The sequence below is a fragment of the Accipiter gentilis genome, chromosome 25 (assembly GCF_929443795.1).
Source record: "Accipiter gentilis chromosome 25, bAccGen1.1, whole genome shotgun sequence".
Lineage (NCBI taxonomy): Eukaryota > Metazoa > Chordata > Aves > Accipitriformes > Accipitridae > Astur > Astur gentilis.
In genome coordinates this window covers 5,101,103-5,124,984 of record NC_064904.1, presented here as the reverse complement: position 1 = coordinate 5,124,984, position 23,882 = coordinate 5,101,103, and the positions used below count along the sequence as shown (strand labels likewise).

General features: G+C 40.0%; 1 protein-coding gene across 4 annotated transcripts in view; it reads left to right on the top strand.

The window, feature by feature from the left end:
* The first annotated feature begins 304 nt into the window (after positions 1-304).
* PPP4R3A (protein phosphatase 4 regulatory subunit 3A) overlaps positions 305-23,882 on the top strand; it is a 48,808-nt gene continuing 25,230 nt past the window's right edge. For 2 of the 4 annotated variants that reach the window (XM_049828387.1, XM_049828384.1), the window contains exons 1-3: positions 305-1,426; positions 11,112-11,167; positions 21,481-21,579. In XM_049828387.1, coding sequence (XP_049684344.1) covers positions 1,285-1,426; positions 11,112-11,167; positions 21,481-21,579 — 297 coding nt within the window. In that variant the 5' untranslated portion in view covers positions 305-1,284. Of the gene's footprint in view, positions 1,427-6,189; positions 6,433-11,111; positions 11,168-15,643; positions 16,002-19,930; positions 19,996-21,480; positions 21,580-23,882 lie in introns of all 4 variants that reach the window. The other 2 variants (XM_049828386.1, XM_049828385.1) reach the window with 2 other exon arrangements.

Here is a 23,882-nt window from a genome sequence, read left to right as displayed (position 1 = left end):
GCAGGGCTGCCGGTGCTGCGTGGGGCGGCCAGCAGCGCGCGGAGCCCGGCGGCGCGCCCGCCCGTGGGCGCAGAGCGCCCCCAGCCCGCCGCCCAGCTCGGGGCGGCTGGCCCTTTAAATGCTGGCGGGCGGCCCGTGCCGCCGCTGGCTGGGAGACCCCGCGCCTCCAGTGAGAGGTGAAACCAAGATGGCGGCCGCGCAGTGACTGAGGCGGAGACGGAGCCGGTGGGAGCCGGGCCGGGCTGGACGGGCCGCGCCGTGCCGCGCTGCACTGCTCCGGGCCGCGCTGCACCGCACCGCGCCGCGCCGCGCCGTGCCGTGCCGTCGCCGCCGCTCGCCCCCTCCGCAGGGCTGAGCGCCTCTCTGCCGCCGGGCTGCTGAGCGCCTGGAGCGCGGCCACGTCGCAGGGCGCGCTGAGGAGTCGGGACTGAGCCGCCGCAGCACCGGGAGGAGGAGGAGGAGGAGGAGGAAGAAGAAGAATATGGCGGCGGAGTCGGGCTGGGAGTGAAGCCGCCGCCTGCGACGGGAGCTCATGGGGGAGACGGGGCGCTGAGCCCTCCCGTCCGCTTCATCCCGCCGCGGGACAGGCAGTGCCCGCAGGCCCCGGCCAGCCCCGGCGGGAAGGAGGGCGGCTTCTCGAAGCTCCGCGCTGACGGACGGCGAGAGAGGGGCTTCGGGCCTGGGCAGCTGCTGCACAATAGAGCCGAGCTCCAGGCCGGGGTGAGCGGCCCCTTTCCCGCCTGCCTCCCCCTGCCTGCTTCACCCCGGCCTCGCCAGCCTCCCGCCTGCTTCTCTCGCCAGGGCCCCGGCCTCCAGGGTCGCCTGCTCCTGTCACCCTGGGCCGGCTGTCCGTTGCCGCCCGTGCCATCTGCTGTCCACCGCTGCTTCCACTTCTCCTCCAGGATCCCTGCTTCACCACCGCCTCTCCTGCCTGCCCTTCACCCTGCAAACAGCCTCTCTCCTCTCTGCGACTCTCCCCTGTGTAAGCTTGCTCGCCTTTTGTGCAGCGCCTGACTGTGCCCGGAGCAGCTCCCCTTCCACATCTTCACCTCTTCTCCTGTTCCCGCTCTTCCCCTGCGCCCCCCAGTCCTCTGTTACCCTCGATAATGAGGATCCCGTTGGAGCACTGAAGAGGAGCAAGAAGAGCTTGCCTGGCGTGCCCGTGTGGGGCTGCTACCGTCTTACTCGCTCCCCTCCTTTGAGGGGGGCCTAGCCCCCGACCAGCCTCCTGCTCCTCCAGCAATTGCAAGCCAGAGTGGTGGCTGTGGTGTGGCAGGCGGCAGGATGACTGACACCCGGCGAAGGGTGAAGGTTTACACGCTAAATGAGGACCGCCAGTGGGACGATCGAGGCACAGGCCATGTGTCCTCTTGCTACGTGGAGAGGCTCAAGGGCATGTCCCTGCTAGTCAGGGCAGAGAGTGATGGTAAGTGTGTATGTCTGAAGGTACAATCTTTCCTCATGCTACCCGGAAAAGGAACTGGGCTTAGCTTTGTGTCTGTTGCCTTAATGTTTTGCTGCATAATTCAAATGTGATTCCTAAAAGCAAGTAGGCGCTAACCATAGTTCATTTATGTTAGGCCAAGTGAAAGAAATGGAAGATTGCCATCCAGTGCAAGCACAGTAGGCAGTTGGTTCATAGTGAATACACAGTGTTGTGTACAAAATATGTTCAGGTCTTCTAAATCTTGTATGGATTTGAATATCTAGTGATCTATTGCTGGAAGCCCAATGTACTCCAGTTTCAAAACTGATGATTGTGATGTATCCTTCCTTAGATGTTTCTGGAAACAATCCCCTCGTGAAAGTTGTTGTTCAAAACTTTTATGATGTTTTTTTAGTATATATTTTTAAAAGGTCATTGGATGGCTAACATCCAGTTATTAGCAAGAATTATGCAAGACATTCGGAAAGCTATCAACAGTTACCAAAGTACAGTTGCTATAGTAGTAAAGACAATACAATGGACAGAACAGCATTTTCAGAGATGCTTTTTTTTTATTGGAATGGTAGTTCTCAGTCCTTCACCCGTTCTAGACCTTCCGGTAAGTAAATTTAAAACGATGCATTATCAATTCCCTTCACATTTTCTGACAACATGTGACAACAATATAGGTTAAGTGGTAGTATCTAACCCTGTAGCTACATGTTTGGGCTAGTCTTGTTTATTGGTTAAGCGAGTTCATGACTGCTATGATCACAGGAGATCTTAAAATGTATACTTTGCAACATCTAGCATGTACCATTTTGTTAGTAAAGTCTCTCAGTGCATGACTTACAGTAGCTATATATCTAATGAAGTAGTATCTAGTGACTTGTAGGTTTAGTTGTACCTTGTGACTGTCAACACACCTTATAATTCTCTTTATTTGGCTTTTTCGTTGTAGGAACTAGGATGAAAGGCAATTTGAGAATCATTAATTCTTACTGTTTGAGAAAGTTTTGACAAACTGTATGATAATCTCTACAGCAAAGATCATAAACTGATATGGAGGAGTCAAACTTTCATGTGAGCAAGATTTTGATAATTGAGCTTCTGCTCGGCATGAATCTCAGGGTTTTGTAGTTTTTTGATTATGCTTTAAAAATTAAGCTGATACTTAATTTTACTTATTTTACACTGAAGAAGATGCATTTATAGTTTGGCCAACTTCATAGTGTCAGAGAAAACATTCAAAATGGAAATAGTTTAATTTCAACATCAGGGAGGGAGGTAAAAAGAAGGTTATCACTAAATGTTTAGGGTAATCTTTACAGTATATTTTGTTGTAGGTACAGTCCTTGCTGTCTACATGGCTGAAGTGCTCATGTTTAAAAACTGTCATGTCTTCTACATGCTAAACAATTTCCTGATTTTTTTTAATTCTTTTTAGAAAAGAAAGCAAAAGAGCTGCAGTTCATATTCTGCTTATGAAGAAATAGCCCATTCAGACTAAAATACCTTTGTTGACTTTGTGGGATATGTATGCTTAAGACTGATTAGAACCTGCATTGGACTGTTGTTGCCAGCTTATTTGTTGTAAATGAACATCTGTAAGAAGGAAAATACAAATTGGTAAAAATGATCCCAAAGCAAAGATGAAATCATTACTCTGTGTTGCATAGCTAAGATACTCTGATCAAAGCAGAACTGGCTCAAACTTACTAATTGCTCCTAATACATAGAAGTATATTTAGTGGGATACACACATTAGACTTAAACAGCATACACGTACTTCAAGAGTATTGAATAATATACAGGGCTTAAGTTCTTAATTTAGTAGGTAGTATCAGTCCTGGGTAAATGTGCACTCTATTAATAGGCTAGTTTTTCTAACTTGCTTGTGTAAACACATCATAAAATTTGATTTATATTTTGTTTACTCCCAGCATCAATTGTTTGTGGGCTAATTTTGAAGGCAAATATAGTAATTTTTACATGTGAGCAAATGGTTTGGAAAAAAGGTAATGCCAGACTTGTGTTTTAGGTACGATGCAATTTGTGTGTTCCCTTGCATGCCTTTTTAACTAAATGAAGTAGTTGACTGTTCTAGTTCTAGTTATCGAATACATACAAGTACTAGGAACCTGACCTATACACCATCTGCCTCCATGTTTCCATTGCGTTCTTGTATTGTCTTTGTCAGCTCCTCCTCTTTCCACAATGAAACTTCTTCCTTCCTCCTTTTCTAAACCAGCTTTTCCTAGCGTTTGAGCTGAGATTCATCCTGTGCACACTGGCATGTTCTTACTGACTTGCTCCAGGAAGTTCACTGAAAACCTTGGGATCTGCCTGAAGTTGAAAGCTCGGTTTCCTGAGTAGGGGAGGCCGTGGGGGATGTTAGCAGTAGTTCCTGCTGTGTATGGGAAATTCCCACTCCTGTTAAAGGGCCAGTTCGGCTGTGCATAGAGCAACAGCAGGATTACCAGAGGTTCATTTGGCTGACCATGTGGACTAGCACATAGTTCAGTCTTTTGATTGTGCAGCTGTGACTTGGTGTAGCTCTGTAGCTGCTTTACAAGTGGTTGAGATTTTATGGCAGGGTCAGGGTGTTCTGATAAGGGAGCTACACAATCAGTATGCCAAGTCCAAGGTAGCTATCATTTGGAACTGGAGCAATAAGAATTTGAGTGCAATTTTTTTTATCTGTAGGAGTGTTTTTTTTCTTGGGTTGGTGGTTTTTTAACACCACCTTAAAAGAAAAGAATTTAGAGCAGATAAAGGATTTGTGTTGCTATCTGAGATGTCTAATGCTCCCAGGCACTAAACTTTAAGAGTCATTGCAGGCAATTTGGAGTAATCTATTATAGTACAGAAATACCATAAACTGCTTTCAGATCAGATATATTATGCTTTGAAACAGGGAGTTGGGTTTTGTGTTTTTTGGGGGTTGTTTTGTTTTTTGGTTTTTTTTTTTTTTATTCACTTGAGTAAAAAAGGTAACAGTTGTTTAAAATCCTGAAAAGTTTCTCTGTGTGATTCCTAGTTGCAGCGTATTCTACTTGAATTGCAGTAGAGCAATAGTGAACTCTTAGGAATGATCACCTTCCATGTGAGTTTGTGTGTAACCAGAAGCCTTTGATTTCTTACCTGTTTCTCACATGGTATTTTAGGCTGCTGTGACCTGCCTTGTTCTTAAAATATCTACGTGCTTCTAGATTTTTACTGCATGGTTTCAGATCGCTTCTTTTGTTGTGAGCCCAGGTGACTGAAGTAACCTCAAAATGAACTTTTCTGTTCAACTACGTTGGGTTAATTTGAAGGCTTAAACTCTTAATTAAAAGCTTACTAGTCCTGTAACTAAACATTTTGACAAGCCAAAGCGAACTCCCCCATCGGAGGCCATATTTACCAGCTATCTTTTAGGAACTAGCTAATAAATTTTATTCAGAAGTTATAGTTTGACATTTCTAAATTCCATATGTTAATGACTTCTGCCACATGGCAGGCGTCTGCATCCTCACTGTTTCCTTAGACTAGATGTCAGTAACCCCATAATACTGGCAGAAGGCTTAGTCAAAATTTGGCTTACGCTTGCTTTACCTTGCTCAAACTCAAGGGATTAATTTTATTTATTTATTTTTAGGAAAGCAACACTGAAAATTGTGTGGTTATGTACTTACCTTAGGTTAATATTAAAAAAACATGGGGGTATGGGGGATTTTTTTGTTTGTTTCTCTTCTCCTGGCTCTCCCCTCCTCTTAAATGTTTGGGTTTGACCCTTCAGAAATGTGTTAAACTGAGGAACAGTCTAGCGAACACAGAGCGCATTCTTGGACCTCGATTTGAGCTGTTTCCTAGGTTCTGTGGATTGGTTTCTGTGATTCAGTAGCAGCAGAACTGATTGCAGAACTTAAACCTCTGTGGGCATCTTGCAAAAAAACAGCTCTTAATTGAAATTTTCATTTAAACATTAACGTGTTTATACTGGTGAGGGGTGATGGGCAACACACTACCTTTTCTGCTTTTGGGGAAGGATCCACGCAACAGTTTGATGGGAGAGGCGCAGTATTCCATATCAGCATGTCTCCTCCATATGCATATATGTAAACAAGTCTGCAGATTTGTTGTTTAAGACTACCGGATCGGGACATTTGATGTTCTCTAAGTATCTGTGAAAATAGCATTGTGTATCTATGTAATCTCTTTTGAGCAAGTCTTTCCCTATACACACATTCCTTTCACAGCACCGAATGGTTTTACTATACCAACAAAAAAACCCCAGCTGTGCTACGTTGCATTACAGTGGCAAATAACAGAATTCTGCAAATCAATATTTCCTTCTTTATAGGTGGTTTCAGATGTTACTTTCTGGCACCAATGTTTTGCAGTTACCTTTACAAATTCATTCAAGGCTATAATTTAGAAAATAACTAAATCTGCATAATTTTGGAGGGTTTATTAAAACCATAGCTTGTATTAAGGTGAGTTTTCAGATACCTAACTTTGAATAGAGTCATTGGGTCAGTGAAGATGAAAATTTTTGGTGTATTTTTATAAAGTAGACTGGATAGTCTTAATGTATTCTAGAATAGTACCAAGAGAAAAATACCTACATAAGAAGTAATTGCTTTTGACAAATGCAAGAGTAAGCATCTTGAACTGTACTTAGGAGTCAGTATTGATACTGGCTTTGAATAGAGAAGAACTTTCTTTGCGATATGTTAAATTTTTTTAACTGTTTTATAAAGAATATATTTGTGTTACAGACATCTGTTACTGTTGCCTGGTTCCCAGAAGCAAGTAACAGAGACCTAAGACTGCCTCATACCACGAAGGGGCCTGATCCTGTAAAACCTACTGGATGAAAATAATCTCACTGAACTAACTAGTAGAATAGTCACTGATTTTTGAGTCATTGAACCCTTTTGGGGGAACAAATTGCACAAATGGAGCATCAGATTCTCCGGAAGGATGGATTTGGGGCAGTTAAAGAGCCAGTTTATGCTTCAGTATGTTTCTATCTCCAAATTCATATTTTTCTAGTTATTGTCTGGAATGGTGAGGAATAAGTTGAATCATGTGGTAATGAGAAGCAAGTCAAGCCTTATAAGGCCTGATTTGTCTTTCCTGCAAGTGTCAGGTTTAGTAGAGAAGAAGAAATGCTCTTTTGTGGTAAGTCTAGTAAAGAGGTCATTCTCTAGTGTCTGCTTCTAGCCTGGAAGATGAAATGTCTGCATTCAATTGTATTCAAGGTTGGTTGGGTTTTTTTTAGATAGTATTTTGTCAAACACGGTGTTCAAGTTATGATATTCTGCTAATTTCAGGGTTTCCATGTCTGTAGATCTGTGTTCAGCAGTTAAAATGTAATGTTGAAATTATCAAGTGCTTTTATTTCTTAGAAGATTCTAATTCATATTTGCTGGTATTAAATATTTCTAGATCATAAAGACTTTCTAGAAGTTAGTCAACTGAGTTAATAGCACAAAATAATATTCTAAAACTTCATGTGGTTGAAGCTTAGGCTTTGAAACTGAAAGTAAGGTTCAAGTGAAATACTGCCTAACTGATGATTGTAACGGAAAAGGGAACGCTGTTTTTAGATGTTCACTAGGCAAACCCCAAATTCAAAGCTCAAGACTAGGGGTTAGGTACCACAATGCATTGGATTTATCAGTAAAGCTCACCTCTGATGTTTTTCCTTCTCTGTTGTGCTCTGTAGTTTGTGATTTTTATTTTTTTCTTTAGTTATGCTGTTGCACTTAAGCAAATAAGTTGCTTTATTAACAGCTAATGTAGGTTAGAAAACTAGAAAAACTCTTAAAAAAAAAAAAAAAAAAGATAGTGGTTTTTGGGGGGAGATTGCTTTTCTGTTGTGTCTTTTTTTCCCTTGAGGGCTGTTTAGTTCAGTTTTGCTGTTGGAATGTATCTGAGTTTGTAAACAGCTCTTACTGCAAGAACAGTTGAGACAGGGCGATAGCTTCTCAGCCAACTTCATTAGTGAAGGCTGCTTCTTGTAGAGCAACAGACTTAGAAATTAGGAAGAAGCAGCCATCACAGGTAAGTTACTTTGTTAATTAAAAAAGATGAATTAATTGTATCATTGTATCTAATTATCACATACATAGTAAGCTAATGAATATCAAAATCCTTGGTAAAGCTTCTAAATTAATGAAGTAATAACCTTTCTTATCAGACAGCAAACTGTTCGGATACTTATGTAGCAGTCTGGTTCTTCAGTGTCTCTTCCCTCACTTCCCCCAGCCTAACATCTTCTTCAGTGACACAGACAGTGGAATCGAGCGCACCCTCAGCAAATTTGCAGATGACACCAAGCTGAGTGGTGGAGTTGACATGCCTGAGAGACGGGATGCCATCCAGAGGCATGTGGACAAGGTTGAGAAGTGGTCCCATGTGAACCTCATGAGGTCCAACAAGGCCAAGTGCAAGGTCCTGCACATGGGTCAGGGCAACCCCCAGTATCAATACAGGCTGGGGGATGAAGGGATTGTGAGCAGCCCTGCAGGGAAGGACTTGGGGGTACTCATGGATGAAAAGCTGGACATGAGCTGGCAATGTGTGCTCGCAGCCCAGGAAGCCAGCTGTATATCCTGGGCTGCATAAAAAGTGTGACCAGCAGGTTGAAGGTAATGCCACCCCTCTACTCCACTCTGGTGAGACCTCACCTGGAGTACTGCGTCCAGCTCTGGAGTCCTCAGCACAGGAAGGACATGGACCTGTTGGAGCAGGTCCAGAGGAGGGACACAGAAATGATCAGAGGGCTTAAACATCTCTTCTATGAGGAAACGCTTGAGAGATTGGGGTTGTTCAGCCTGGAGAAGAGAAGGCTCTGGGGAGACCTTATTGTGGCCTTTCAATCCTTAAAGAGGGCTTATAAGAAAGGTGGGGGGAAACTTTGCAATAGGATGAGGGGTAATGGGTTTAAAGTAAGAGAGTAGATTCAGACTAGATATAAGGAAGAAATTTTTTACGATGAAAGCAGTGAAACACTGGAACAGGTTTCCCAGAGAGGAGGTAGATGCCCCATCCCTGGAAATATTCAAGGTCAGGTTGAATGGGCTCTGACCAACCTGATCTAGTTGAAGATGTCACTGCACGTTGTAGGAGGGTTGGACTATATGATATTTGGATGTCCCTTCTGACTCAACTACTCTTACAATTCTATGGTCTTCTACTAGTCAGTAGCAATTCTTCAGGATAGGGTGGGAGGGAGGCGGTAGTAAATGTAACCGGTGAGATTGAGAATGGTGATACCTAGTAAACGAATACCGGTTTGGGATATTTTCTGCTGTGGATTTTGTAATTGGTATATGTGATGGGTTGAGCCTGGCTGACCGCCAGGTGCCCACCAAACCCGTTCTATCACTCCCCCATCCTCAGCTGGACAGGGGAGAGAAAAATATAACAAAAAGCTTGTGGGTCGAGATAAGGACAGGAGAGATCATTCACTATTACTGTCACGGGCAAAACAGACTCAGTTTGGGAAAATTAACTCAATTTATTACAAATCAACCAGAGCAAGGTAATGAGAAATAAAACGAAATCTCAGAACACCTTCCCTCCACTCCTCCCTTCTTCCCGGGCACAACTTCACTCCCGGATTTCTCCACCAAGCCCCCCCAGTGGCACAGGGGGACAGGGATGGGGTTTACGGTCATCACACGTTATTTTCTGCCACTTCACCTCCTCAGGGCGAAGGCTGATCACACTCTTCCCCTGCTCCAGCGTGGGGTCCCACCCACGGGAGACAGTCCTCCATGAACTTCTCCAACGTGGGCCATTCCCACGGGCTGCAGTTCTTCACGAACTGCTCCAGCATGGGTCCATTCCACGGTGTGCAGTCCTTCAGGAGCACACTGCTCCACCATGAGTCCCCCATGGGGTCACAAGTCCTGCCAGAAAACCTGCTCCAGCGTGGGCTCCTCTCTCCACAGATCCGCAGGTCCTGCCAGGAGCCTGCTCGAGCGTGGGGTTCCCACGGGGTCACAGCCTCCTTTGGGAACCCACCTGCTCCGGCGTGGGGTCCTCCCTGGGCTGCAGGTGGATATCTGCTCCACCGTGGACCTCCCTGGGCTGCAGGGGGACAGCCTGCCTCACCAGGGTCTTCACCACGGGCTGCAGGGGAATCTTCGCTCCGGCGCCTGGAGCATCTCCTCCCCCTCCTTCTGCACTGACCTTGGTGTCTGTAGAGTTGTTTCTCTTACGTGTTCTCTCTCCTTTCTCCGGTGGCTGTTTCTCCCCATCCCAACTTTTTTCCTTCTTAAAAATGTTATCACAGAGGCGTTACCACTATCACTGATTGGCTCGGCCTTGGCCGGCGGCGGGTCCGTCTTAGAGCCGGCTGGTATGGGCTCGGTCTCTCTCGAACACAGGGGAAGCTTCCAGCAGCTTCTCACAGAAGCCACCCCTGTAATAGCTCCCCCCCCCCCCCCCGCTACCAAAACCTTGCCACACAAAACCAATACAGTATACTATTCAGATAGTAAAAACTATCTAGTCCTTGATTCTGCTGTGAGATTTGGAAGTACAATTTTCAGTTCCAAGTATGTTTTTCATATCTAAGTAATTTGTTCTCTTGTCCTGTTTTCAAGTTCTCAGGCTTCCATATTTGAGATGGTTGAAGCATTTTAATTTTTCTTTAGTGTAGATTCTGTGAGGATATTTTGAAAATACTCTTGTAGTATAAATATAAGACTGCTTAGAACTATAGCTGTGAAACTGACAAGTTGACACTTTTAAAGAAAGTTTGGACTTTTCTTAAAGAATAAATTTAAACTGGTAAATGAATGGAGAAAAGAGGAAATGGCTCTTTAAAGAGCTGCTTGCAGCCTTATGTTTTAATTACAAGACTGTCTATGCAACTTAATTATCAGTACCTTTTCATGTATGTTAAGGGAAGCTCTGCAAATACATAAATTTAAGTCATGGCTGTAAAGAATCCCTCATGCCCTGGCATTTGTGCAGCTCAGCAGCAAGGTGGATGAGGGAAGTGATTGGACCAAAAATAAAAGCAGTTTTAAGGGTTGTTTTCACCTAGATCAACCCTCCAAACCATTTAAATGTGACATGTATTAATACTAAGGCTTAGGCAAAAGGAAGAGCAAGAAAACAGAGACATGACAATGGAATTGCTCTTCTGTGTCTTAAATCAGTATAAGCTGCTGTGAAACCATTGTTCTTAAGTTTATCAGGTCTAAAGTTTTTTGGTATTGGCAGTCACAATGGTTGCCACTCTAAGCATTAGTGTCTAGATATGCTTTCCAGCAAACAAATGTGTTTCAGCTAAACTTTTAAGAAAAAATACTACATGATTAGCAAATTTCATACAAAACGGCTGTAGGTGATCGACAGAATGCAGTTGTGATGCTTTTTGTGTGCTGATTTTTTGCAGACTTTATCACCTCTAAAAAAATTTCTGTGGAAAAGTCATTACTTAGAATAAGAAAGAGGTTAAAAATCCAGTCCTTAAAACACTCTTGAATGTTCTGTATTATGTGAATAATATCTTTGAGGGGAAAAATGAAATATAAAGCTGTAGAATATGGGTTTAACATGCTTATTGTTGGGAGGAAAGGAGTTATTACCTACTTGAGGAAGGAGTGATCAGAAAAGTCATGTTGAGATTGAAATTTTAGTATGCATGTAAATAAGTGGAAATTTTTTTTTCTAGGCTCTCTTCTTTTGGAGTCCAAAATTAACCCGAACACTGCATACCAGAAGCAACAGGTAAATATACTTTTTTTCTTCTCGTTTAAATGCAGGTTCTTTATCTTCAGCAATACAGTCTTTTTTTTGCCTGCATTGTAAATTATATTGTGTGTTCTTGTACCAAAAATAAGAGGCAAAGTAGTTCTCAACATTTTTGTGCATTTCATGTGTGTTATTTCTCTGCATTTTTTGTGAAGTTATCTATATAACTTGCACTCTGTTTTACACTAAAAAATGCTTTGGAAGAGACAGGGAAAGCATGGCTGGAAAAATCACGAAGTAGCTGAGGTTCCTGAGGATTTTAGTATCTGAAACTTAGTATCACCTGGCTTTTTTCCTCTTTATGTTTCAGATACTACAGCTTTCAATGTATTTTATTTAAGAGACCACTAGAAGGCTTTAAAGCTATTTGCATGTTTACCTTTGGCCTTTACTGGAAGATGCATATGAGTTACTCCTGTTTTAAAGCATTCTGTATACATAAAAGCAGCTTCTCACCTCTAGTTTGCACCTTGCTTCAATTATTTAAGCCATGTGTTGTGAGCCCCTAAAGAATGCTACTGAGATTGCTGAGAAGTGAACTGCAGATCTTGCACTTTGTTTGCTGTTCTTATTTCATGGATGCTGAAAATTACCCTTAAAGGTTTAGAAATGCTGAACCAGATTGTATTTTGTTGCCTGGTCAGCTCAGACTTCCTAAAATCCTGTCCAGTACAGCTAATGTATTAAAAGACTCTTCAGTCTTCAGCTTTAATAGTTAATTATAAGCATTGATGTATAGTAGTTTTTCTCACAGGCAGTCCCAGTGGTTGTGCAGCTGCAGCTGCTTGTAGGATTGTTTGTTGAACTGAATGGGAGAACCAGTCTGGGTTTAAAATATCCTTCTTTGGAAAATTTAACCTGTATCTGCCCCTTGATATAATTCATCATGCACCATATAAACAGTCCTTACTGAACAACTGGTAAGGCCAGTGTGGGGTGGAGAATCAATTGCAGGGAGTAATAAAGGACAAGACCAGCAAAAATGCTAAGCAAGCTAACTCTTAGTTGTAATCCTGACTAGCTTGAGGTCATGGTTCTACGATACAGTAACTTGAGCTTTAGGACTCCTGAAATGACCTTGAGCATTTCACGGCTCTATGGCATAAAGTGCTGATCTAGTGTAAACTTGCTTTGCTGGTTCCAGTCTGTTCAAAGAGCATTGAGGGGCAAGCTTTGTATTGGTAGGCTTTATGCCAGATCAAACATGAAGCATGCTTAAAGTAGGCACAAGTAGGAGCATCTCCCCTATGAGGACAGGCTGAGAGAGTTGAGGTTGTTCAGCTTGTAGAAGAGAAGGCTTCAGGGATACCTTATAGCAGCCTTCCAGTACTTAAAGGGGGCTAACAGGAAAGATGGGGAGGGACTCTTTATCAGAATGTGTAGTGGTAGGATGAGGGGTAATGGTTTTAAACTGAAAGAGGGTAGACTTGGATTAGATATTAGGAAGAAATTCTTTACTGTGTGGGTGGTGAGACATTGGAACAGGTTGCTCAGAGAGGCTGTGGCTGCCCCATCCCTGGAAGTGTTCAAGGCCAGGTTGGATGGGGCTCTGAGCAACCTGGTCTAGTGGAAGGTGTCCCTGCCCATGGCAGGGGGGTGGAACTGGATGGTCTTTAAGGTCCCTTCCAAACCATTCGATGATTCTATGAAACTGTAAGATCAGTGCAAACCACCACAACGTGCCTGTCAGTGCAACAGCATCTTGTATCTGTGCTCATTGCTACTCTGGGCCAGACATGTATTGTAATCTAGCACTGCACAAATCAATACTGGTAATTGTGAAAACATGGTTAGGGAAATAAAAATATTAAACATGAATCTGGCCTGTTAGAACAGCACTGTATGTTTTCTGTGCTGGAGAAAGAAAAGTGCTGTTCTTAAAGCTTTCAAATGTGGCATAGGCAGAAATTTATATTTGCAGGTGGGTTGTTCATATTATTTAAGCAAAGCAGTATGTAATATAGATTGAATGTAGGGCTCCACTCTGAGCCTTAGAAATACCAAATCTTTCTTGGTGCATGTATTAATCCTACTCTGTAGCACATTATCTTTCAGGTGAGGCCTACTTACCCTTTCCCTTATAAAAGGCAACTTCAGAGTTTAAACCTGACTCCATATGAGCTAAGCTTGGAGCTTAGAAGCTGAAAGGAGGAGTGGCTTCTTTCCAGCTCTGCTCATAGAACTCTGAACTGCCTAAACTCACTAAACCACAGGAAAATCACCCTGGTACTCCAAATCCGTCTTCAAAAACTGTTAACTCTACATCAGCAGAATTTTCAAGCCACCTCACACAGGATCCATCTGTGTAACTGCGGGATGGAAGAGTGAGTGAGGTCTTTCCTTTTTGGCTGCAGAGTGCCACTTGGGTCACCTCAGCTGCTAGTGAAATTGCAGCCTGAGATAGAAGACTTACTTTTGAGTTTGCCTGCAGTTGTCACTTGCACTCATAAAATTTCAAGAAAAGTCTCCTAGAAATGTGAGACTTAAAATTTCAAAGTAACTTTCCAATGTTACAAACTTACCAGCCTTTATCTCAAAATTTTGTTGCAAGGGTGAACCTCCATTCCCTTTTAAAGGGGTGTGTAACAGTACATCAGAGCTGTTTTTACTGTGACATACTTAGCATGTGGCTTGTGGGCACTTCAGATATCTAATGGAATAAATGGGCGAGTTCTGACTTTTGTCTAGGCTGACGTGGGGCTTGTAAGAAGAAACAATCTTTTATTGGACCAACTAACATAATTTGTGGTTGGAAGGAAGGAGAGATGTGTGGTAGTTAAGCTCTTGGGGAAATGCTATCCCAGTTGCTTTGGGTTCTTCAACAAGCCTATAGATACCTTTGTGACAAACAGTGAAGTTCTTCTGGTCAAAGACCCTTCTACCTATGCTGCACTGGTAGTGCCAGTGCGAAACAGATTGTCTCAGTAATTGTTGATATTGCAAATTATGCAATCTCAGCGTATACATATGTATATTTTAATGATAACTGTCACAGCTTATATCATTATTTGTTAAAATAATAGTGTGAAGACCTGAGTACAGTTTTGCCTTGCTGCCTCTGTTCTCTTGGTGTGTAAAACATCCATGGAAACCACAAAAAAAAACCCCAACACAACAAAAGACATAACCTGTGAACCTGAGCTTCAAGTAAAATAAACTCTTGTCAAATTGTCTGCTTTAGACTTCTTGGGGTTTAGGATTGAGAGCAATGACTGCCCTTTATTGTGGATTAGTCAGGTCTCTGTGTGCATGTAAATGTTGGTCTAATTGGTGGTAGATAACAACTGTCTACTTTTCCTTTTGGAGAGGAATAATACTTGGCAGATCTTGAGACCTGCTTGGGGACTCATTTTTCATACATCTACATGGTCCTGAGATACTTCAGTTTGCAGTCTAGTCCTTGCTCTTCCCAGACTTTCCTGCCATCTAGAGGTTTGAAATAATTCCTTAAAGCATGAAACGCATAGGCAGTCTTTTAAGTACCTTTTCACTAGTCAGGTAAATTAGTCTTTCTGTCACAATGAAGAGTCATTTGCTGCTGTGCATTCAAAAACAAAGATATGTCTATGTATCTGATTCAGTAATGTAGAATTGCTACCAGTGGAAGTTTTTGGATTCTGTGAACTCTGTACTTCCTGGCAAATTCATCATTGCTTATACTAGAACTAGAAGAAAGGAATGCGTAGGAGGAAAACAAGCTAGAAAGAAAACAACTTGAGAAACTAATGTCCTGTGGCTCAGAAAAAGGACCAATATTTCTTATGTTAAAGTATGATTTGTAGACAGAAGTTTTCTTCTGAAAAGCAAAATATGCGTTAGTACAGCCACTCAGCCTCCTGACTTATATTCTTGTTTAAGGCTATATGTTAAGTTTTATTGGTATTCTTATTTTAAAATATTACAATAATGGTCCTATAACTTTGGTATGGAATATACTGGATTTAATTATGGATAAGTAGCATACAGCTTAAAAGCAAATTTTGTTTAGTAAGTGGAATTTAGTTATAGTATGGGTTGCTGGACCACACATAGAATACTTAGTTTTCCTCTTCTGTTGTTGGTTGTTTTCTTAATATACTGGTAAAGGTAGATGATACTTTAATTGTAATGTCCTGGTGAAGTTGGTTTACACACTTCAATCCATGATGGTCTGTTCTTTTCTTTTTTTAAAAGGCATTAAAAGTGACACAATTCCAGAATGCTAGTGACAAAGGTGCTGTTCTTAAGTGATCATTATTCAGAAAATGAATAATTACACTAGCATTTTAGGACAACACACCTCTTCCTATGCAACCATAAAGGAGAAATAAACTCTATATACATAGCATTTGTCTAGGGAGAAAGCAGATATGTTGTGGACTGGGTTATATACTCTTCCATATACTTTTGATATACTTTGGCAATGCTTTAGCAATAGAACAGTAAATACTTATATCCTCAACTTTATTTTAGATACATCCATGTACAACCTGTAACCCAGTGATGAAGTGTGTATTGCATCCCTTTTTGTGCCTGAAACAAGGAAGACTTGAGTTGCTTCCAGCTTCCAGCTACAAAGTCTTGCCTCTGCATTAGAAGCTTCAGTGTCTTGTGTCGTCTGCTTTTGCAGTCCCTTTTTCAGTTCCTCACAAGAATACAAAGCTTAAATTCATCCAGAGTACCATCTACTAGCTATGTAGCTTGAAGGTGGCTATCCTTGAATGACGGATAGCAGTCTTATTAATAACAAAGCTAAATTTTGAAAGGATCCAGAAAGGCACTGGCAGAATGCTCAGAGAAGATGAACTTCCTACCCTTGCTGTCAGGACAAGTGAGCCAACAGTGAAACTATTTCAATAAAATTTGTGCCTGTTGTAGCTAAGGTAGTAAGGAAAAGTGTGTGTGTTTGTGGGGTGAGAGGAGAAACAAAGGGGAGTGACTGCTCTTGGGTTGGGGGGGGGGGGGTGTTGGTTCATCTGTTTTATATGATCACATGTTCCTTTGTCTTCACACATGTTTTCCTGTGAAATCTAATTTGCTGCTTCTGGGTATGGTCACTAGGCCAGTGAGTCAAGGTTCTGTTACAGAACTAATAAACTGATTTTATTCCACATGATTCATGGGAATGCAGCTATGAAATCACTAACTGAAAAGTCATGTATGATTGTTGAGCTTCCGTAGAAGCTAATAGAATACATTCTGCCGAAAGACTGAGTGTGCCTTTGATATGTTCTTCAAGTTTTTGGGATAACTTGTTAGCAGATCCAGATATCCAGGTTCTAGGTGAACAAATGCACAAAAGCAAATGCAAAATTGAAACTTATATTACATTACTGGGGCTGGTTTTTTTAGCCTGAAGACTTTACTTCAACCTACCACCATAACTATATATATTTTAACTGAAAAAAACCTGGGTAGTGCCAGTAGTTTATTTCCTCAGCAGAAAGCTGGTTATGAATAGCTAGCAAGATGCTGAAAGGTGGCTTGGCATGTCCAGGGAAGTGTCTGTGTAACTGTAAACATAAGGGCTTAGATAAGGAAGACTGACGAGCAGTCAGGCAGGCAGCCCAAGAGGGGAGGAACAACCTTCCTGTGTTGAACTTCCAGAGGGGGCCAGGAAAGTGTCATAGGCCTAAATCATTTGAGGCCTAGTAGGAAAAGATTAATTAGCTTTTTAAGAGAGAAAGAAAGAATTTATGGAAGACCTATCTAATTTGGGGGATCAGTACTTATTGAGAGTAGCCCAAATCTCATAGGGATGCCAAGAGAATATTTTGGAGCTACAGGGAAGACTAGTATTCTTCCTGGATGTGAACACCAGTGAGAGGGTATTGTCAAACAACAACAGTTTTCTTAATTTTATCACGTTAGGAAAGAAATCTTAAATCAGTTTTACAGCAGAATCAGATCCTGAGTACTAGTTGCTCTGAAATTCTCCATTATGAAATCCCAGGGCTTGCTTTGGAGATTGTATGAATGCTGTACAACACACCTGCTAATCAGCTTGCTAATAGTTAAATAAAACTGATTTAATGTCTAATAAAAGTGTGACTTCTGGTGAGTGTTATGGCAAGAACTTGAGACTGATAGTGTGTATTCAACAACCTTTCTATAAAGGAAAGTAAGGCTTTTGGAAATAATTTCAAAAGGTGAGGAGAGATCATATAGTAGATACCAAGCCCTGTCCATCTAAGTACAATTGCTACTGCTTCCTGGCTTAAACTATTGCAGTAGTATTTTTGAAGGTTTGCTTCTTAGGAATGAAGTCTCAAAGCTGTAGCATACAGTAATGCTTCCTTGAAAACCTCAAACTAACCAAAACTTGCTCCATGTGAACTTGATGCAGCCAACAAGGAGAGAAGCAGCAGAGAAATCCCTGATTGTATTCTGAAGAAGTTTTGCCTCAGGCTCTATCTTTATAAGGATAAGCGTGCAGAAAGTTAACCTTAATTGGTAGAAATGATAAATACCTCTTTATGGACTGTTAAATACATAGGTCTTCTAAAAAGAGGCCATGCTCAGAATTTTTGCTTAAAATTGAGAATTCCTGATTCTGAGCAGTCATAATGAACAATAGTATGAAAGGAGACAAATTTTTATAAATGGTCTTAAGGAGACAGTGAATTTTGTATGAGCTAAGGTAGTGATGACACATCCAACTGGCACTATTGTCAAAATATTTTTTTGCAAAGCAGCAAATTATTTTCAAACTCAGAATAAGATCACAAACTCTACATAAGTATTTTCCTGATTGTCATCCTATTAAAAAAAGATCTTGCCAAGAACTCTAACGCATCTTGAAAAATGTGAGGAGCTAGAATGCTAGGATTCTTGCGGAGCACTCAGTATAAAAGCCTTCAATGATAAAACATTTGTCTGTGTTTATGACTTAGTTCACACAATGTAGCTATGACTTAATACTGCACTTTCACATTTTAGTTGTCTTTAACAAGCTAGATCAGAACCAATTTTAGATGTTTGTTTTAGGCGTCCCATCCAGTTCCTTGTTTAGAGGCTAATATTTTGTATGTAATGCAAGGATATGTTTTTGATCAAACTGAGCCAGAACTGCTTTTATGAATCATATAAAATTGAAGATTTTATGCTTATAGAGGGGTAATGTGCAAGACTCATCTCCTTACCTCTCTCAACAGCTACTATCACTAAATCTATTTACTCACACTCTTGTTTTCTCTTGGAATGGAGGAGGCAGTCTTAAGAGATTTCAGTTGCTTTTTGGAGTTGCAAGAAGTAACGCTTGGCATTTGGAAGCAACAGATAGTCCTATTCCATAGCTGAGAGATCCAGAGTAGCTGGTGGATTCGAATTACACTGAGGAGATTTCAGATCAAACACATACAGAAAGACACCTTTAAATAAAACAAGCAGAAACTAGACCTTTAATCATGCTTTTTAAACTACGTCGAGAATTTCCTTCAGTCACTTCTCCCTATTTGTATAAGTCTTGTACTGCTCTTCTTTTTAAAGAGTATAAGCTTTGTAGGATTAAGAAAATGAAATTGCATTAATAACTGTCTGCATTTAACAGTGAATTTAAACTTTGACTGAATTGTGTATTGTGCAACAGAGTGAAGTGCTTTTCTTTGTTTCATGTTTTCTTTTGAAAGCCATTTGAGGCAAGAAAGGATGTACAAACAAATAAGATTTGGAGAGCAGCAATTGATAGTTTTCTGTTGAGACACTGATATTAATCTGTAATACAAAATCCTTGTGTGATAAGACAATAGATAACTAATCATTTGAAATTGTTAGTGTTGACAATTGGAAAATACTTTTCTAATATTAATAAACCAAACTTGAAGATCATTGTTCTGCTGCTCAAGTAATTTCTTTCAGCAGTTTTTTTTTTGCTTTCCAAAGAAGAAACAATTAAAAAAATAATAATCAGAATGTGTAGAGGTGAAAAAATACTGTCTGAACTTCCATGTATGATAGTAGATGATCTTGCTTAACAAGAACAATTGCTATACAATGGCGAAATACACTTCTGTATCTCTGTGACTATAGTTTTCAAAGGCAGCTTTACCTTTGTGTCTTCCCTTTCATTTTTCTCTGCCTGCCTTCCTTCCTCCATCCCTCCGCTCCCCAAAGGAGAAAGACAGACAGACCTGTGTTGATCCAGTGCTGGATTTTATTCAGACTTAGAGCTTTGGTTTATTCAACTTAATGCAGTTAATGTAAATAACACTGTCCTTATTTGTGTTTAGTCATTTCCCTATTTGTTAGTCATGCTCTTTATAGAAAAGAAAATACGTTTTGATCTTCTTTTGGAAATGGCTTGCTTAGAAATCTAACCACTTTCACTTAAATGGAAATGTAATTAGATAGGAATGTTGCAAGTTCTGCTAGGGTCTACTTAAGATTTAGTGTTATGGTTGTTTTTTTTAAATGAAATGAGTGCCACTCAGTGGGAAGCTGATGAGACAGTGGCCTTGAAAATTACTGCAGTATAAATACTAATTGCAGAGATTAATGTATTAGATTTTGAACCCAATACATACAATGAATACTGCAGTAAGGTACATACTGTTTTTAAAAGATGGCTAAAGAAAAAATCTCTTTTTTTTCTTTTGGACCTTCCCTTTCCAAGTCTTTGTAAACTGTTATTTTACTTACTCTACAGGAGTCAGCAGTACTAGGTGCTGTCAATCTGTTATTACCAGAGTATTTGTACCGTGACCTGTCTTGTAGAGAATAAACTATTAATTGTGACTTTCTTCTTCCTTTTGTATTTTGGAGGTGGTCTTCCTAAATCCCTTTCTTCTGTGTACCACCTCTTCCTCAACCCTTTGGAAAAGGAAAAGGTAAACTATTTGCCATTTGCAAGGTAAAGCCATTAGTGCCTCTGAAGCAGTATACCTGCTCTGGTAATGGCAAATTGATTGTATTGTATTGCTTGACTGAATTCTAATGGAGCTAGCTGATTGTGCTATTTGGATTACAGTTTAGTTTAAGGAGTTTTCTAGTAAGTGCATATTAAAATCTAAATGTAAGATTTCCCTTTATCCTCAGTGTTCGTTTTCATTTTTTAAATCAATTAAGCCTAATTAATAAACTGCCTTAAACTTTATAACTGTCTGGCAATTTGTAGTGCTTTTGCAAATATTTAAAATTAATTCCTTTAGGAATAATCGCTATAAGCAAAATCTATACTTGATGAAGCAAAAACACTCTATTTTATGGTTCTCATTGAAATATAAGTAGAAAAATTCTCATGTCTCTTGTCCTCGTGAGTAAATGCATGTTTTAGCACTTAACTGAAATAATGCAGTTTCATGGGGCTATATGTATTTAATGTGGCTGTATTTCAGCTAGCTGTGGTAGGAAGACAAAAGAATTATAAAATAAAACTTGATTCAATATGTAAATAATGCAGATTATAGTCTCTTTTTGTGTTGTGGTTTTTTTTTTATTCTGACAGTTATTTAGCAGAGTGTCTGTAAACTACTGCATCAAATACCTTATCAGTGTGCGATATTGCTCTTTGCAGCATCAGCTTCCACTTCCATATATTGTTTTTGCATGCAGTATGTGGGCTCTGATAAACTCTTGGAACTATTCTAGTAAGTAGATGAGAGGTTAAGAGTCTGGGTAGTAAATATAGCTAAGCACAGTTTCAACTAACTTACAGAAATCTAGGGCAAAACATCCTTTCAGAATTGTAGTTTGGAATGAGTAAAAATGGTGCGTGTCGTTCAGTGTAATAGGGTATGCACACTCTTAGGCAGTTAACTGCGTGCATACTCAAGTTTCTCTTCTTGTTTAAAGTTTGTAGGTGTCTTGGGGCTGCTTTCTAAGCAGCTGTTCTGTGCATTAGCACAGTGTCTTCTGGGGCTTATGAAAAATGAAGAAAAAAAAAAAGTAACTTTGATCCTACAAAAGATGTGCAGTTTTATGTGGTCCAATTGAAACAGATTTAAAAAAAACAAGCCAAAGCCTCTTGCTTTTGTTACCGTATTTTATCAGAAGATGCACTGATGTAGAAGTACATATTCTAGATTAACCTTTTTGACATCTACAATATTATGGTCATGTGAATTAAGAACTAAAACTTTTAGTACCTTTCTGGAACTTCCTTGTTCTGGTTTATGCAGAATGTTTTTAATCCTAAGAATCTCAGAACATATAAAAATCTTACAAAGTATGATCTTTACATTTGTATTGCAATACTGTCCTGTCATAATTAGGTGTCAAGCTGTTTTTATTTTACAATTTTGCTCTTTAAACATGATTCAGGTTTGTAAAATCTGAAATACAATTGCCTGAAAATACTCTTCTTCTCTTTAAAGGATACCTTGATTGTGTGGTCTGAGGCTGAAAATTATGATTTGGCACTTAGCTTTCAAGAAAAAGCAGGATGTGATGAAATATGGGAAAAAATATGTCAGGTAAGTATAATAGTTAAGATTGAGACAACCTAAACCATCTTAATGTTTGTGTTCAAAATTTTTAGATTGTTCTAAGAGGTAAATCTGAACACAATAGATAGAAAGTAAAAACTATCCTCTTGGACACCTCCCTCACATTTAACATTTTTGAGTTTGAAAACTTTCTCCAGAAATTTGGTATGAACTTCAACTATGTTTGGGGTAATTTATTTTTTTTAGAGCATTTTCAGGTCTTTTTGCTTAACATAACTTCTCAGCTCTATTATCGCCCAAGGTAGTGTAGCTCAAAATGAGTGCTTAAAAAGTTTCATAACAATTAATTTAATAATTAACTTTTTCCAGGTTGGCCAGAAGGGAAAAGGTTACCTGTCCAAAGCTCTATTGTAGAGAGAAGAATGTATGTGAGCTCTTAGTGAATTTTATAGTGTATTTCTCACGGATTTAGCCACATTTTGTTCACGTTTCTCTTCTTACATTTCTCATTCTTGTCTTACCTCATTCGTGTGTTTCAGGTGAGGGGAATATTGAGTTTCTCAACAGAACTTTTTTCCATCTAAATGTGACAGTATGCTTCTGTTGACTGTCAGGGTGTGAAAGATTGATCTGGTAGTTGAAGTAGGAGATAGCTCTATCCCTGTATTATCAACTCAAGGCTATAATTCTTACAGTTTACAGAAATCAAACAATTTATATGTAGTGTGTTTATATTTTAATATGGGCTAATTAACTCATGTTTTATCACTATGACCAGATGACTGTATAGTCACTGAATTAGTATTGCTTCTGGATAACATTTGATCAGGTATTAACTACTGACCAATACCCAAAGGAGTTTAGTCAATATATTCACTTATGTTAGTTCAATTGGTCAGTTCTTGTTTGGGTTTTTTCTCCCATTCCAAGCATTACAACTTTTCTTAATTTCTGTGCTTAATTAGGTGGGATTTCTCTAAATTTGTCTATTCTCTCTTTATGTGCTCTCTCTTTCTGTTCTTAACGAACATCTAGCTCTCTCTACTATGTCTCTTGGAGTTTGTTCTCATTGATTTCAGAAATAAAGCAAAAGAAATCTGGTTTCATAATTGCATGTGTATAAATCATTCCTTTTTTTTTTAGGAATGAGTCTCTTCAAGAGTTTACCACTTATGTAAATAAGTAGAGAAACATTTCCAGGAACCTTAGCAGTCAAAGGACCAAAAGTTGGGAGAAGAAACAAAATGGGGGAAAGGGGAAATTGTGTTCTTGGGAAACACCGATAAGCCCAGCTTCCTCAGCCTCCTGTAACGATCTAATATTTTTGTAAGAAACCAGTGTCTTTACATCCTGTTTTGAGGTCATGCTATTGTATTTGTGTCTAGTGTGCTTTGAAGATCTTAAGCTTCCTCAGTCATTAAAGCTTCATCTAAAAGGAAAACTTTGATACAGCTTATACTGGAAGTGGTTGCTGATGTATAAGCAGAACAGTATGTGGGTTTTAACAGCATTCTGGATTTTAATCTAAGTATAGGCTTGCTGTTATCCATGAAGAATTATTTCTCCCAGATTTTTTTTGCTGATTTTCAGGATTAAAAAGAACAGTACCTTCTACTGTTCTACACAGCAGTGCCTTTCTGGATTTGATATGTCAGACTCCAAGCAGATACCACAATTAAGATGTCATTAAAGCTGAAACACTCTGGTGGCCAAGCAACTGTCTCTCTTTTTTCACTAGTCCATACTTCCCGCAGTTTCCTCATTGTATCTCTAGAGAGATCTTTGCAGGTCCTGTGCCTTGTTTTTCTGACAGCTCCAGGTTTCCACTACTCTTTCGTTAATGGTGGTTTGGGGTTTTCTGTTCTTAAGAGGGGATTCTGTGTCTGTGTTGAGTATTTAGAAAGTGCACGGTAACAGATTTCAACTTGCAGCTCTCAAGAAATGAAAACAACAACTAAATTATCAAGACATGCCTCTCTTCTGTTTGAGGTAGCAGTTAAATAGCCTATAGAAAAATGTTTAAAGCTATCCCTGCAGTAAGTAATAGTGGTTTGCATTTGAAAATCTGTCTGCAGAGAATAAAGACTGGAAACAAATAGCTTAGTTCAGTAGTCTATTAAAAAGTTGTAGTCCACACTAGTAATTATGAATTTCCTTTTATATTTGAAGTACTCAGAAAGTGTAGCTTTATTCTTCCTCCTTTTTATAGAAAATAAATAGAAATAAATATCTAATGTAGAAATAATTTTGTAAAGCCTTCTGTTTGAAGACATCTTTTCATTATGTCGTATTTTCCAAACCAGCTGTACTCAATATGAAACTTAGATTTG